Source organism: Buteo buteo, chromosome 15 (genome assembly GCF_964188355.1).
Source record: "Buteo buteo chromosome 15, bButBut1.hap1.1, whole genome shotgun sequence".
Taxonomy (NCBI): domain Eukaryota; kingdom Metazoa; phylum Chordata; class Aves; order Accipitriformes; family Accipitridae; genus Buteo; species Buteo buteo.
The window spans coordinates 18,055,422-18,070,829 of record NC_134185.1 but is presented as its reverse complement, the minus strand read 5'-3'; the positions used below and the strand labels follow the sequence as shown (position 1 = coordinate 18,070,829).

At 36.5% G+C, this 15,408-nt stretch overlaps 1 protein-coding gene across 1 annotated transcript in view; it reads right to left on the bottom strand.

The window, feature by feature from the left end:
- Positions 1 to 15,408, bottom strand: part of GRIK2 (glutamate ionotropic receptor kainate type subunit 2) — a 415,252-nt gene that overhangs the window by 78,905 nt on the left and 320,939 nt on the right. The window contains exon 13 of the mRNA XM_075046677.1: positions 15,040 to 15,257. Coding sequence (XP_074902778.1) covers positions 15,040 to 15,257 — 218 coding nt within the window. The remainder of the gene's footprint in view (positions 1 to 15,039; positions 15,258 to 15,408) is intronic.

Below are 15,408 nucleotides of genomic sequence, written 5' to 3'. Positions count from 1 at the left end.
CATTTATAAAGCTGTGGGAAACACCAGCATGACAAAAAGAAAAGCACTGCATTTTTAAATTAAAGATCAAATATAACATTTTGGCTTCAAACAGAGTGAAACCATTGGTGTTTTATTGGCATTTTACTTTGGCTTTCCTCTAGTCCAGGCCTCTGGATGTGTAACATTTAACTGACTTTCTTTTTCTTTTTTTTTTTTTGTTTTGGTGAAATTTCAGATTCCTTAAGCTCTAATGGCCACAATTTGATCTGTGTATGGTCTTACTTGGAATTAGCTCTTTTTTTTCTTTCTTTTTTTTTTCCTTGTATGGCTTTAAGCTTAGATTCACAAAGGTATTGAAACACCTAATACCTACTGAAATCCATGGCAACTTAGTTATGAAAGAAGCATAGAAAGAAGAAGTAAGAAACAAGGATATAGTTCCATCTTAGGATTTTCAGGTTGTACAAATATCTTAACAGGTTACTCCCACAACTGATTTGCTTTAATTTGAACCAGTACAACTAAGAAAAAAAAAAAAAGAAATTTATTTGGGAGCAGGACAGAAAAAAAAGTGTTTACCTCTTTAGACAGCTTTTCTACTAGAGTCAAACATAATTCATTCTACTGACAATATTTTAGCAAAACTGCTGAAGATTCTCACTAACTTATATCCAAATCAGGACTATGATTCACATGTTACAGTTAACAAAACAGGGCCAGGACAGAGGCTCATAATTGTCCATACCATCTGTTAGCATGGGGCCTGGAACAGTTTTGGCCTGTCCTAAGGAATAACCTCCCAAATGATACCTGGGCTCCACCCCAAGATAATAAATAGCTCAAGAGATGTCAAGTACATATCAAAGACTGTTCCTAATAGGTGATCATGCATAAACATCCTAATTTTGATGGAAAAGAGAGTTTAACCCAGTGACTTGCACTTTAAAAATGGTCCTGGCCTGTTTTATTTACTACTAAAAATATAGCCTGAAAGTGTACAAGATAGAGACATTTAATACATTTGGAACAATATGCTTGAAACACTATATAGAGATTTTTGTATGTATCTTGCATTATTCTCTAATAAAGATTTCTGTATACATTTTACTTTAGTCTCTAAACAAGCCACTTCAAAATTCTTACTTCAAAATGTTGGGTCAGAAATAATGATTTTTTTAACAATAATTTTTAAGACCCCTTTCAAACACTTGAACAGGCTTCCTAGGGAGATGGGTGGTGCCCCAAGCCTGTCAGTGTTTAAGAGGCATTTGGACAATGCCCTTAACATTCTTTAACTTGGTCAGCCCTGAAGTAACCAGGCAGTTGGACTAGATGATCGTTGTAGGTCCCTTCCAACTGAAATATCCTGTCCTGTCCTACCCTATCCTATCCTAGGTTTAATTGTATTCCCTCTGTTTCACCTTCTAACCAAGAAGCCCAAAAGTACAGAAAAATAAAATTTGCAAAAGATAATTAATGATTCAGAATCTGTTAGATGGTATAGTTTGTTCTGGATGTGGGCAAATTTTATCTTCTCTGTAAACAAGGCTGTTAGTTTTGCTATGTCAGCCTACTAATCTCCCATATGCATGCAGAAACCCAAACATGTGAATAGCACTTGACTATACAATTAAAGAAACAGGAATCAATAACTGCAGCGTTGTCATCTTCAGGCTTAAAGGTGATTCCATGTTCTAAAAATTTACTATGCCAATTCCTTTGCTTGCTTATTCTTGCTATTCTTTTTTAATCCAGGAGAAACAAGGAAACAATCAAACTACTTTAAACAACAGTCCCTTTCCTCTAAATGCATTAAGAGTTGCTCTAACAGTTGCAAATTAAATCATACCACAATTTTGGAAATCCAAATACTATCTTAGAGGATGACAACATAAAAATGTTTGGAGCTTAAAGTGGTTTCAGAAATGGCAATCTGTATATTTCCTCAGATTTTTCATCATTTCTTGATTAACACCTACTGAGCTTTAGTAATTCAGTTGATGCAATTTGCTGAACTGTACCCTTCAATTTAAAGTTTCCATGAAAATTCTGGCATAGAATATGTCAAGATTACCACATACTTCCAACAAAATATGCAAACAATGCAAACACATTACTGGTGCACACATCAAAAGCCTGCACCTGTGACACTAATCTAATTAAAAAAAATTAATTTGACTCATAAATGTAAAAAAAATGACAAGCTATGACACAGCAACATCTGCCATGCTGGTGGAGGATAAATGTACTCAACTTCTAATATTATCATGCATATGGAGTCACATGAGCAAAGCAAAATGGTAGACTGTGCTTATTGTTTGTTATTTTTACTTTTGTTTTTCAAGGCCTGGATTTTGCAATCACTGGCTTACTTTTAGGAACACTCATTGTGACCAGTTCAATCTTTAAAAATAGGACGTTTACAAACACAGACGAGAATTTTGGCCATAGTCCAACTCGGACTGTAAGCCAAAATGTGAACTTTTTCTATCATTTGAAAGAGATTTTTCTCTTTGGTTTTTTTGTGTTCATTTCAGTGTCAACTTGTAAGAAAAGAAACTCTTCACAGCCCTTAAACCAATAGTCTAAAATAAGACAAATATCCCTACAGTGCCAGTTAAGTCAGTCAATTTCACTATGGAATTAGAATTATTAATATTATTTCTTGTAAAATTAATTAATTTGCATACATAGATATTTTTAATTTGATTTTGTATTTGACATTACAGCTGCAATATTTGTTGGTTCTGGTGGTTTTGCTGTTAGATTTATTCCACTAAAACTTAGAGATTCAACTTATCAAAGTAATTCTCTATTTCTGAAAGGAAAATTGAAGACCTGAGGATTAAGACCAAGAGACTTAATGGTTTTTGGAAGTGTTAAGACATTTATTTGGAGTATTTAGAAGTCAAGCTCTCTCTTGGAAAAAAAAAAGTCCAGAAATCCACTATTAGCTGAATAAAAATATAAAAATTTTGGCCTCAATACTGCTTATGAAATAAGCCTTATTGTTTCCCTTCAATTCTCTTTTCATCTTTGATGATCTGATTTGAAAATACAGCCACTGAGACAGCCAAATCTTCATTATGAACAGGCTGTACAAACAAAAATTCTCCTTAATTTCAAAAGAGAGATTTCTTGTATGAGGCACCTGTGGCTGGAAGAGGAAGCTATAACTGAAATTGCAGTGTCTCCTCTGCTAACTTCTGATTTTATGGGTAGTCAAACCTCTGACTAGAATACAATTGTTGGATTGCACGTATGTAATGAACTATGCTCAACATCCCTGTACTTCAGGAACAAAGGCTGCATCAGAAATACTAGGTGTAACCATAAAATAAATTAAGGAACCAAACTGTTGGTTTTGTTCAATCCAAGAAAATTCCTCAGCAATTCAACCTGAATAAAAATACACTTGAATGATAACTACCTGGATAGGCTTAGACAGAAATTCTAGCATAAAAGAAACTATTCTCAGAGTTTCTTTGCCAGATAAAGTAAAAGGGTAAAAGAAGAGCTAGACAGCCTTCCAAACAAATCACAGAAAATGTTTGGTGCTAGTCTTCCTTCTTCACTGGAAATTCCTTTAGGGATGCATTTTCCTTTTTCAGAAAGTGGAAATGTATGAAAGAGTACATGCAACTTCTATCAGACATGTCATATAGAAGCTTCTTAAGAGTTTTGGAAGATTCCTTCTAAGTCAAGGAAGGTAAGTGTCTCTTCTATCAAAAAATAAAAAATGAAAGACAGAGAAAGACGGTGAGAGCAACAGAAAGAGGAACAGAACATTTTCTATCTTACCACTGGCCTTCTGTTGCACAAGAAAGTAAGAGTTCTTCAAAGAAAGACCAAAAAAGTTGTTTTCAAAGGCCTCCAGGATATTTGCTGTATTTTATAGCTCATTGAGGGGAAGCTGCTTTCAGTTCTCAAATGCAAAGATAGACTACTCAAATACAAATATTTTAAGGTAAGCAATACTACATCCTTTGTTAATTTTCATAATTCCTAGTTTCTAAGTAAAAATAATAGTTTACTAATAGTATGTATTAATATAATAAAAGCTCTCATGGTCCCCTCAAATCACAGTGACTCACGACAGAATTCACATAATACCTTAACTGGATTTTTGTTGCCAATTATATTTAAATATCTATTTTGAGAACGTAAGTCAAATTCAGCATAAAAGAACATATTATTTATGATCATCACCATTATTATGAGTGACTGTCTCTGCTTTTAAGATGTGAGAAAAGATAACTCTCCCATAATTTCCTATACAAAAAATTGATAAGTAAATTGAAAGATCACATGCCACAGCTGAACAAATAAAAAAAAATGCTAAGAAATATCTTGCTTATCTTTGGTCCAACATGTTCCTGGGCAGATAATCCTCTGATCAGTAGGCTACTCTGATCATAAAGAAATGGCTGCTCATGGCCAGTGTACTCTTTGCTGGGTAAAAAAATGGCTGCATGAACAGGCCCAAAGAGTTGTGGTGAATAGATTTAAATCCAGCTGGCAGCTGGTCACAAGTGGTGTTCCCCAGGGCTCAGTTTTGGGGCCAGTTCTGTTTAATATCTTTATCAATGATCTGGATGAGGGAATCGAGTGCATCTTCAGGAAGTTTGCAGGTGACACCAAGTTGGGAGCGAGTGTTGATCTGCTTGAGGGAAGGAAGGCTCTGCAGAGGGATCTGGACAGGCTGGATCAATGGGACAAGGCCAATTGTATGAAGTTCAACAAGGCCAAGTGCCGGGTCCTGCACTTGGGTCACAACAACCCCATGCAACACTACAGGCTTGGGGAAGAGTAGCTGGAAAGCTGCCCAGCAGAAAAGGACCAGGTGGTTTTGGTCAACAGCCGGCTCAATATGAGCCAGCAGTGTGCCCAGGTGGGCAAGAAGGCCAACAGCATCCTGGCCTGTATCAGAAATAGTGCGGCCAGCAGGAGCAGGGAAGTGATTGTCCCCTGTACTTGGCACTGGTGAGGCCGCACCTTGAATACTGTGTTCAGTTTTGGGCCCCTCACTACAAGAAAGACATGGAGGTGCTGGAGCGTGTCCAGAGAAGGGCAACAAAGCTGGTGAAGGGTCTAGAGAACAAGTCTTCTGAGGAGCGGCTGAGGGAACTGGGGTTGTTTAGCCTGGAGACAAGGAGGCTGAGGAGAGACCTTATCGCTCTCTACAACTACCTGCAAGGAGGTTGTAGAGAGGTGGGTGTCAGTCTCTTCTCCCAAGTAGCAAGTGATAGCATGAGAGGAAACAGCCTCAAGTTGTACCAGGGGAGGTTTAGACTGGATATTGGGAAAATTTCTCCACCAAAAGGGTTATCCATCATTGGAACGGGCTGCCCAGGGAAGTGGTGGAGTCACTGTCCATGGAGATATTTAAAAGACATGTAGATGTGGTGCTTAGGGACATGGTTTAGTGTTAGGATAATGGTTGGACTTGATGATCTTAAGGTTCTTTTCCAACCTAAATGTTTCTATGATTCTATGATTCTAAAGCATGGTTTAGTATATTTTTTTTATAAATCGTTAATCTATATTGTGCAGATTAAGGATCTCAAATACATTAAATGCAAGTTCAATTAATGCATGGATAGTGAAAAATGCTTAAAAGGCATCCATACTCAATAAAGCTTATGTAATTATTACCATAGGTGTATTGCAAAAGGGGTCATTTAACCAATCTCAACAAGCATTCTGTTTGGAGCAATTAATAACTCTGGAGAAGAAATTCATCAGTATAATAAGACTTCAGGTAGTATCCCAGGCAATTCTGGCACTGGAAATATTTCTCTACACAAAGCAATGCTAATGCAGTTGGACAATACCTCAGTAGTATCATATATAAACTGACAAGGCGGAACCAAGAGTTCACCTCTGCTAATGAATGGAGGCTTTCAGGCTGCTTCAGTGGGCATGAACTCAACACTGAAGGTTGCTCATATGGCAGGACCTCACACAAAACTGGCTAAACTAAGAGACAGTTCACTCTAGAGAATTGTTTCTGAATCACATTCCCAGGATGAGTCATAGATCAAATCTGCAAACTTTACATGGCTACTTGGTGATAGATCTATTTGCTTTGAAGAGCAGGATGATTTTTTTTTCAGACTCTGATAGTTAAAAATGTTCTTAGATGTACTCTCAGCAAACCCTTACTCTGAAATCTGTCTTTCATACAGAATGCTGTTTGCAGCTGAAGGATTCTCTATGATCTAGTTCAGTTCCCTTTCCCACCTTGCTCATGATCTAAGACATAAAGAGAGAAAAGCTGAAAAGAGAAGAGAAAAGGAAAGTGTTGTTGCCCTGCCTCCTGGGGGAAAGCAGCAGGAGAAGGAGAGAAAGGTGATAAGTTTAGACAGCAATTAGGTTATGCATTTCTGAGGAAAAAGCCTTGCCACCAAACCTATGATCAGAACCCAGAGTTCAGTCATCGTCTTACAACTGATCCTGTCAGCAGTGCCATTACAGGCCCTGAAGAGGCCAGAAAGTGAAGCACATCGGGTGAAAGAAAGGAAACAAAATGGCTTAGCAGTTAGAACAAAATCTACAATAGTACATAAGGACAACATACATTCTGGAAGTATCAGCAATTACATTGCTGTTGATTTTCTCACCCTCACACCTCCAAATGTCTAGGCAACATAACTTCCTTCCCAAAGGGTGTGGATTCCCAGTGGTTTTCATATTTAGCAGGGTGATATAAGATCACCCTGCCATGGAAAGGGACACCCTCTGCTCTCCTCACATCAGTTCTAGCATTCTAGCAGCCAGGGCAGCTTTCTTCACAAGTGAAAAGTAAACATGCAACAACAAAAAAAGATTCATTTTCAGTTGGATCAGAAAGCTGGACTGACTCTTGCCACAGCCCTATGGTATGTAGAGCCAATAGAGCTTGAGGCTGAAGGCAGAAGGGGTTGGACTACTCACAGTTAGACTGGCTTAAGTTGATTCCAAAACAACACAACAAGAAAGCTATTGAGAGATATGACCAGAAGCAATTTGCAACGATTAGTACTGATTAAACTCCACCTGACTTCAAAGAAACAAGCCCCTACTTTTCTTGTCTTCAGTGGCAACACTATATATTCTCAAAAAAAAAAAAAAAAGAAGACAGAATGGGTTTCTTTTAACTACAAAATGATTTTTCAAATATCTAGATTATAATATTGCTCTGAATAAGCTACATTTGGTAGAAAATCTTGACTTTTGCTGGCAAAAAAACCCTGACACAATTCAGGACTCAAAGTGTGGTCTGGATAGTATTTGTATAACATCAGGCTTGATTTTGTACAGACAAATGAACAGTTTATTAGTATTTTCCCACCCTGCCCCAGGCTCTGATCTCTTGTATCCTATATTTCTATCCAAGTGGCAATCAGATCTTGCTATATTTTACCATACCTTATACACTGAGAAAGACCAGCTTTATTCAGACAAACCCCATCATGTACATACAGTATGGATCATTAATGCATGTGCACTAATTAATGCAAATTGTTGTCAGATGCAATTCTGAAAAATAATACAAATGTCAGCTTCTTGCTGGTATGTTAGTTTTAGCTCTACATTATATTCACACTGAGAAATACTTACGGAACAGGAAAACCAGATGGGAGCATAAGTTACATAGTTTGGCCCACCTGCGAGTTCTGTGGGGAGATCAGCATAAAACTTTTTCCCCTATGAATATTTGAGGTAAGGCAGAAACAGATGCTGAGCTGTGGAAAATATTAATTGTTCCAAAGGCAAAGATGACTTTTCCTATTGCCAACTTTTAATTTATTTTTGATGTCTCTCTGACTTTCTTTCAAAGATAACTAGTGGGGACCCATTTCATATGTTAACTATTTAATTCAATATTTTAATTGTTGTGAATGACTAATCTTGATTTCACTGGAAAGTTATGTATATTTCTTTGAGAGGACCACAAAAAGCATTTGTATGTGTTTCATCAGTTTCTAAGAGCTGTAGCTAGATGCAGGTGTAAATGATAAATATGAATCTTGTGATTTTGGAGCATAATTATTCATGAATACAGCATGCTATCAAGCAGCTTATTAAGAGTGCATACTATCTGGATATATGTCATAATGCAGTATAAATCTTTGCAGAAATGAAAAGTTGACGAGTCCTTGTGTTCATCTTTTTCAGCCCATAATGTAGGAACAGGGGAAAAGGGTATAAGGAATGAGGAATGGGGAAAGGGAAGGGAAAAGCCACGGGCATGGACAAAGGCAAGGGTGGAAAGGTAGTGGATTTCTACCACATTCCATCTACTTTTAGTTTCATGCCTCAGCACTGAGATGCAACAGGCAGCCAAACATATGCTCTTATTTACTGCAGGAACAGTAATGGCTCTGACAACCCCAGAGAAGGAGGAAGGGTCAAGACATCATAAAACCATTTCAGTCACTTTGTCCCAGTACCTGGAGAGTTGGTTGGAATGAGGCTTTTTATATGAATTAGTTGTGCTTTCTGCCCTCTGATTCAAAAGAAAGACAGCACACCGCAAAGAACTTAATGGTACCAAATTTATCTGAATTTCTTCTATTTAGAATTCAAATGCACTGCTGCTCTTGTTATAGTCTGTGTTAATGCATCATCTAACCTACCTACCTCTTCCTAGCTTCTTTGATCTTTTAAGGAAATAAGTAGAACCCAGTGAGGCAGAGGTGTTTTGAGGTCTCTGGACAAAGCCTATATCTCATTCTCACAGACTGTCATTGCAGATTCAGTTCTCGTAAGCGTATGGCGCCACCACAGACCTTGCTTTACAGGTTTGCAACTGTGCCTGCTTTTTTTGCACATTCAAAGTAGTAGTGGTTAACTGAGTAGGTGTTCCTACAACGAGGGAATAATCATGGGAAAAGGGAAATAATGCATTTCAACTGTATGTGTTTCTAGCAGATAGGCCCAAACCACGACAATCAAAAAGAAGAAGAAAAAAAGAATACATGGTATTGATATTCAATTCCCTTTTTAGTCAAAAGTGCCACATGTGTTTTTATGCAGAAGAACAAGTCTCTATTTGTTACATTCAAGTGCAACTTATCTATAAAGCAAATTAATTTTAAAGCAAACTGAACATGTATCTGTGGTATCTGCTACCAATTACTTTTTAAGCATTATCCAGATCAGTACATGGAGGCTGGGACTCAAAAAATTGTTTTCCATTAGTCACTGTCAGTCAGTGGATATTTGAGAAGCTCAGAAGTGTTGTTTCTTTCATCTTTGACTTGCAACAATTCCACCAAATAATTGGCACGCACTGCTAAACTTCATAATGTTTTATTTGCAGCATTCAGCTAAAGGTTCTATGTGTGTATATGCCCATGTGCTTGTACATGCATACTTATTTGTTAAACATATAAATGTCATTTGTCTATTACAATGTTCAAACCCAGGTTTGAAAAACCCACTGAAGTTATATTGGCTTTATGCATGTCAATGCCAACATCATTCATGACAAATGCATGGCATTCATACCTTTATTCTTGCTGCTATTCTTTCATTTATGTCAGGGGATCTGTCACTTGTACTCCAGTTGTAAGCAGTGTACAGCTCCTTCTTTCAGCCTGGAGACACTATTTCTGAGATTTTGCAATGTATAGGTAGAGCTTCATGCTATTTCCTTTGACAATAGGCTGAGAATTTGGAAGAGGAAGATAGACACACAAGGGATGAATTGTTGCCCCCCAAAATTTCCTGAGAGAGATGGTAACAAAATGGCTAGTGTAAAAAACAAGGCAGGGGGAACTGAAAAGGGTCAGCAGAAGGAATCTTTGTTGAGAAAAAGCAGTGCAGGAAGCAATGGGAGATGTTGCAGAAAAGTAGAGCAGGACTATAAAAATGGGTCCTGAAGAAGAAAAGGAAAGAAACTGGCAAATGTAAATGATAAATAGAATAGTCTATCAGATAATTCTAAGGGGTGTGAGTCAGCTTTCCTGAATTAGTCCCCTATCTGCCTTTCACCAAGTGATCTTGAAAAAGATGCGTTCCCTTTTAGTGCTTCAGCTTCCTTATCAGCAAAACAAGGATATAAAATATACAGCTCTCACAAAGAGCTGAGAAGACCTCTAATTTGTGATATGGAAGTAACGACACTAATCTGCTACTAGAGAACAAAAAATTACTTTGGTTTTTATTATTTGGTATGCAAATGCCTAGTAACCATAACTGAGAAAAGTTCTATTGTGCATGGTACTGTACAAAAACATAGAAAGAAAAAAATTCTGACATTGAAAGGTACAGATATGAAAAATTATAAGAAAAACAAAGGTACACAGTGACTTCAGAAAAAAAGAATCTTAAAATTGTAGACCACATATAAGCATATGTGCTGTCGTAGTTTCTTTGTGTGTGAGGATGGAGAACTGTGGTACAATTAGAAGCAGGCAGGAATTAACATTGTTGTTCTCAATTTCAGAACTGTCATTCAGCAAGAAAACAGACACTGAGATTTTGAGAAACAGACTGAGAGACCAGAGAAATCAAAGGCAATGAAAAATCTGAGATTGTTATCCAAGAACAGTTAGTGTGAGATAAGTACCTTTCATGAAAATAATAAATGCTTTTTATTTTATTCCAAACAGGAAGGAAGATAGGCTTCTGAAACTTGAAAATGGTCAATAATGACAAAAGCACCCAAGAGAAAGGAAGAGAAGTTCGAAACTAAGAAAAACTCCACAATTTGAGTGGAAACTACAAGCCTAGCAGCAGATATGGCTTAGAATTTACTTTCACATTTCTTTCCTTCTAATTCTTGGATAATACTAAGGTTTTCTTTGTTGTGCCCAATGAAATGGCCCACCAGACCCACCAGGCATGTAACAGATTTGTAAAACTACTTCCTTTCCATGCTCAGACAAGATAAGTAGATCTTAAGAGGAGAGAGCACTGAAAATTTCCTTCACTTTCTGGCTTCTAAAAGGAGTTGTAATGTCGTGTTTCTCAGACCATAAGGAGGCATACAATGATCTGGAGGACCTAATAAACCTCTGGAGACAACATTCTCTTTTTTCATTGAAGCTATCTCACAGGGATATTTGACTCACGAGGGTAAGAGCATTTTCAACCTATATTCCCTGTGCTCTCCCTCTCCAAGATTTTAACTTTAGCAGGTTTTAATCTAGCACTTTGTTTTTCTGATTCCCATTTATGTTCTCCTTCAAAAAATGTTCTTCTTTTGTTTTAGCACCACACAGCTTTGGCCAGCTTCCAAAGTTTTTTTAAGAAAGAATTCAATGGACTGCTATATAGATAATTTATGCAGAAATTACTGTCAGTCTCATGGGCAGCCACCGAGCCTCACTGTGATTGGAACTAATAACTATTACCAAGATATGATAATTTTATTTAACATTAGGAAACCATCTGGTGCCTTCACTTCTTGTTGCAGCTTAATGCCACTGTTTTACTCAATCCACTCTCATTAAAACAAGACAAAGCAGCTAAGGAAAAACATACACAGATGATAAATTTATCCTCTCAATCATCTTTGTGCAACCCCCCCAGAACTCATACTCTCATAGATTTTTGAAGTAGGAGGGGACTACTAAAATCTAATCTGAGCTCCTGTATAATGAAGGCTATGTATTTCATTGAGTAGCCACTAAATCAAAAGCATAACATGTTTCAGCTATGCTGTATCTATTTTCCTTACAATGGCTGCATGTGATGGATGAATCCAGCCCACTCCTAGACAAGTTATACCAGTGGTTAATTACTCTCACTCTTAAATATATGCACCTTATTTCTAGTCTGAATCTGCCTAACTTCAGCTTTGAAACATTAGATCTCATTATGCCTTTTTCTGCTAGATTAAACAGTCATCTACTGTCAAAAGTCTCATTCCCATTAAGGCACTTACAGACCATGATCAAGTCACCTCTTAACCTCTTCAGCAGATTAAACAGACCAATCTTCTTTAACCTCTAACTACAATGCTTATTTCCAAACCTACGGTCATTCTTTCACCTTTAATGAACTCTTTCTAATTTTAAACATATTTTTGAAGTGTGATCACCAGAACAGGACACAATAGTTCATTAGTAGTTTCCCTAATGCCATATAAAAAGGCAGTGTTACTTCCTACTTGACATTCACTTGTATATATATCAGAGAATATAATATATACCATTTAAACCCCTCCTTTAGCTTACTGATAAAACAGAAAGTATTCTGAAAGGAATTTAAAATGTGAATATTTATCCTGTTTTTTTTTTTTACACACAATGCAGAAAACGTACGCAACTCCTCTGTCTTTTCTATACTATCTATACTTTCCTATATTATCTACCTCCAGTGTTACTTCTGTCACTTAAGTTATTTTTCTGATAGTTTTTGTCTTCCTTTATCAGTTTTCTGTTCTTAACTGTTTTAATATTATTATTTAGTAGTAGTATATATGAGCTGTTCAACTCTAGTAGTACCTTTTAAGGCAATTCCACTTACACTCTTATTTTAAAATATTTTCTCACATTTTCATTTTCTTCACGTAAGGAAATTATATTCCTGAAACAATGTGCTTATACAAAATAGAAGTATATTTTGAAAACACACAAATACATATCTACCATGCTGACCAGAACTATAGTATTCTGTTTTCTGATAACTCAGTCTCATTAGGTAAAACCACCTAATTTTACCAGAAAGTTTACACTAGCAGATAGACTGTATACAAATGTTTTGGTTTATCTTTCATGGAATATGTATTTAATTAGATTGTATTCTTTACACAGGTAGCTCTAGTGAATAGTGTTTACATCAAGCAAACTAATTTCCACCTGGAAGTTGCTTCAGACACTGAATGAATCAAATGAGGTTGTATAGTTTCCATTTAGTTTTCTTTTTGAGCATGATTTTCACTTATTGCCTGAACTACAAGAACAGTTGTAGCTACTTCTAGTGCTTAGGTTTGAATCAACTTCATTAGGTAAATAATACCAATTAATTTACATACTACTAGATAAGATAGTGAACATCAGAAAAATATTTGGAATCATTTGGTTGCTAGCTGGAACAGAAATTCTTACCTATCAGTGCATTTTCATGTCACAAAGTACTTACTAACCATGATCTGTTCACACATAAAGCCCAGAATATACATTTGTTCAACAGAATAAACCTTAATTTGACACTAAATGTATCAGCTGAATAAAGAAATCCTGTTTTGTTCTGATTTCTCATTTTCGCTCATAGTGAAGAAGGAGAACTTGTTAATGTACTAAAAGCAACACCAAATTATGTGATCTGACACCATAACCCTGTTGTGTATAAGTCTACGTTATTTTAACTGCAAACAAAAATCTTCTACGCAGGATGTACGATTGCTATTTCATTAGAAGTAGGTCCTCTCTAGTTCTTGGGTACAATATACTAGATAAACACAAAGCACATCTAGATAAATAGAAACAGAAGAAGAAAGAGAGCAGAGAGAAAGAATTGTGCAGAAAAGGGAGCAGTATATTAATACACAGAGGAGAAAAACATCCAGAGGAATAGAAATGGTCTCTGTGCGCTTAAAAAACCCACAGATTACGTACATACAACAAAAGAAAAAGAGGGAATAAGAGAGAAAACTAAGGGTGGGGAGAGAGAAAACCAAAAATTAAGATGCAGAGAAAAGTGCTTCTTGCAACTAGAAGGAAAGACACTGCTAATTTAAACTTGCTTCCTAACATTTTAGAGTCCACAATTCGAATCTGAACTAGAACAACTTCAAAGTTTTCTGCCAGACAAAAAAGAAATTAAAGCCCTGTGGTGTTTTCCGGTAACTCAATATATACCTTGTGTTGTCTCTTTATGTCCTGAGACAAAAATCATTTTGACTTCTAAAAACCTCAGTCTTTAAACTTTCAGTGCTGTTTCTTTTAACTGCTTCATATATTTCCTGACATCAAGAGACCTCTAATTGATTAGTTACTTCTATTAACTTCATCAGCTCCTTTTCCAACAAATATTCTAGTGAAAATACTCGGAACTTTCCCAATGTGTGCTATAAGTTAAGCAACCTAAAACGTTCCAAGATACTGAAGTTGAATTGATTTTTATTTCCAAGCAGAAGGTGAAAGCCCTATAATTATTTTTAAAAATTAAAACTAATTGTACACTTCGATTGGCTTTAAGGTCATAAGATTAAATAGTGACAATTTAGCCTTGATATCTAAACAAATTTTACACTCTCTGAATCCAATGAGAGGAACTGAGCACACATTCTTCAATTTCTGCACCAGTTTACAAGTTACCTTGGACCGCAATTTGTCCAATTTCAAATGCCAATATAAGAGACACCACAAAGCTTTAGGTGACAGCATAATAACTTATAAAAACAGAATATACTAGCTAAAAGTCTTCAAAATGTACCAAAGATCAGACAAATATTGTTAAACACCTCTCTCTTTGGAAGATCTGAGACACCTCTCTGGTATCAAATACAAAGAGTTAGAGAACAAACTATCTTCTCTCCCTTCATCCATACTTCTCACTAATTTAAGCCCACTTAAATGCAGCATATTTCACTATATTTCAAATTGAATTATCTTAGTAACAGGTTAAAAGGAATAGAAAAACTGGAAGAATCTGAGGTTTTTATATGGACCCCAAATTTCATTAAAAAGTTTCTTAAAAATACAAGTCCAAAAGGTTTTTCTCAGTCCAGCCACTAATATTCTTAGTGTAGTATGGTTGCTTGAAAAAAGACTACAATTAAGTATAATGCTATTGAACGGATACTGTAACTCTTAATCTGACAAACCTAATTCTTGTACATGACTATAGGAGATCTGTCTGAACAAAGTGTTCAGGTTTCTTCACCTACTCCACTGCTTAAATTCAATACTTCAAGCAAAAATCGTCAGAGAAATTGCCTTTTTTTCCCATGAGAGATTTTGCATTTGATTCATTTGCTACCTTGCAAATCCACAAAAAAGTGATTTCCAGTTGCTTTTGACAGCAGTGGGAATCATATCTGATGCTTCTCAGAAAGGTGCACAAGCTTTCCCCCACAATCGGGATATAGCATCTTTTCAAACAGAATATAAAACTTACCTTGAAGAAAGTCATGGTTGCACCATCTTCAACTGCCCCATACTCTATCTTTGTCTGTTTGGCCAAATCATCAGCAGAATCAATAGGGGATTCCATACGTTCCACTGTCAGAAAGGCGGCTAGGTTAGCAGTGTACGAGGAAATGATGATAAGTGTGAAAAACCACCAAATGCCTCCCACTATCCTGGTGGAAAGGGCTTTGGGCATGAGCTCAGAACCTAATGAAAACCAGGGGAGAAAGGTGAAACCAATGCACAGAAAACAATTAGTAAGTGTTCAGCACTTTTTGCCACAGTGGGGAGATGGAATCACTGTGCAAAAAAATCTTTAAGCTACAGGCTTACATGTACTGCTTGTACAAACACACAC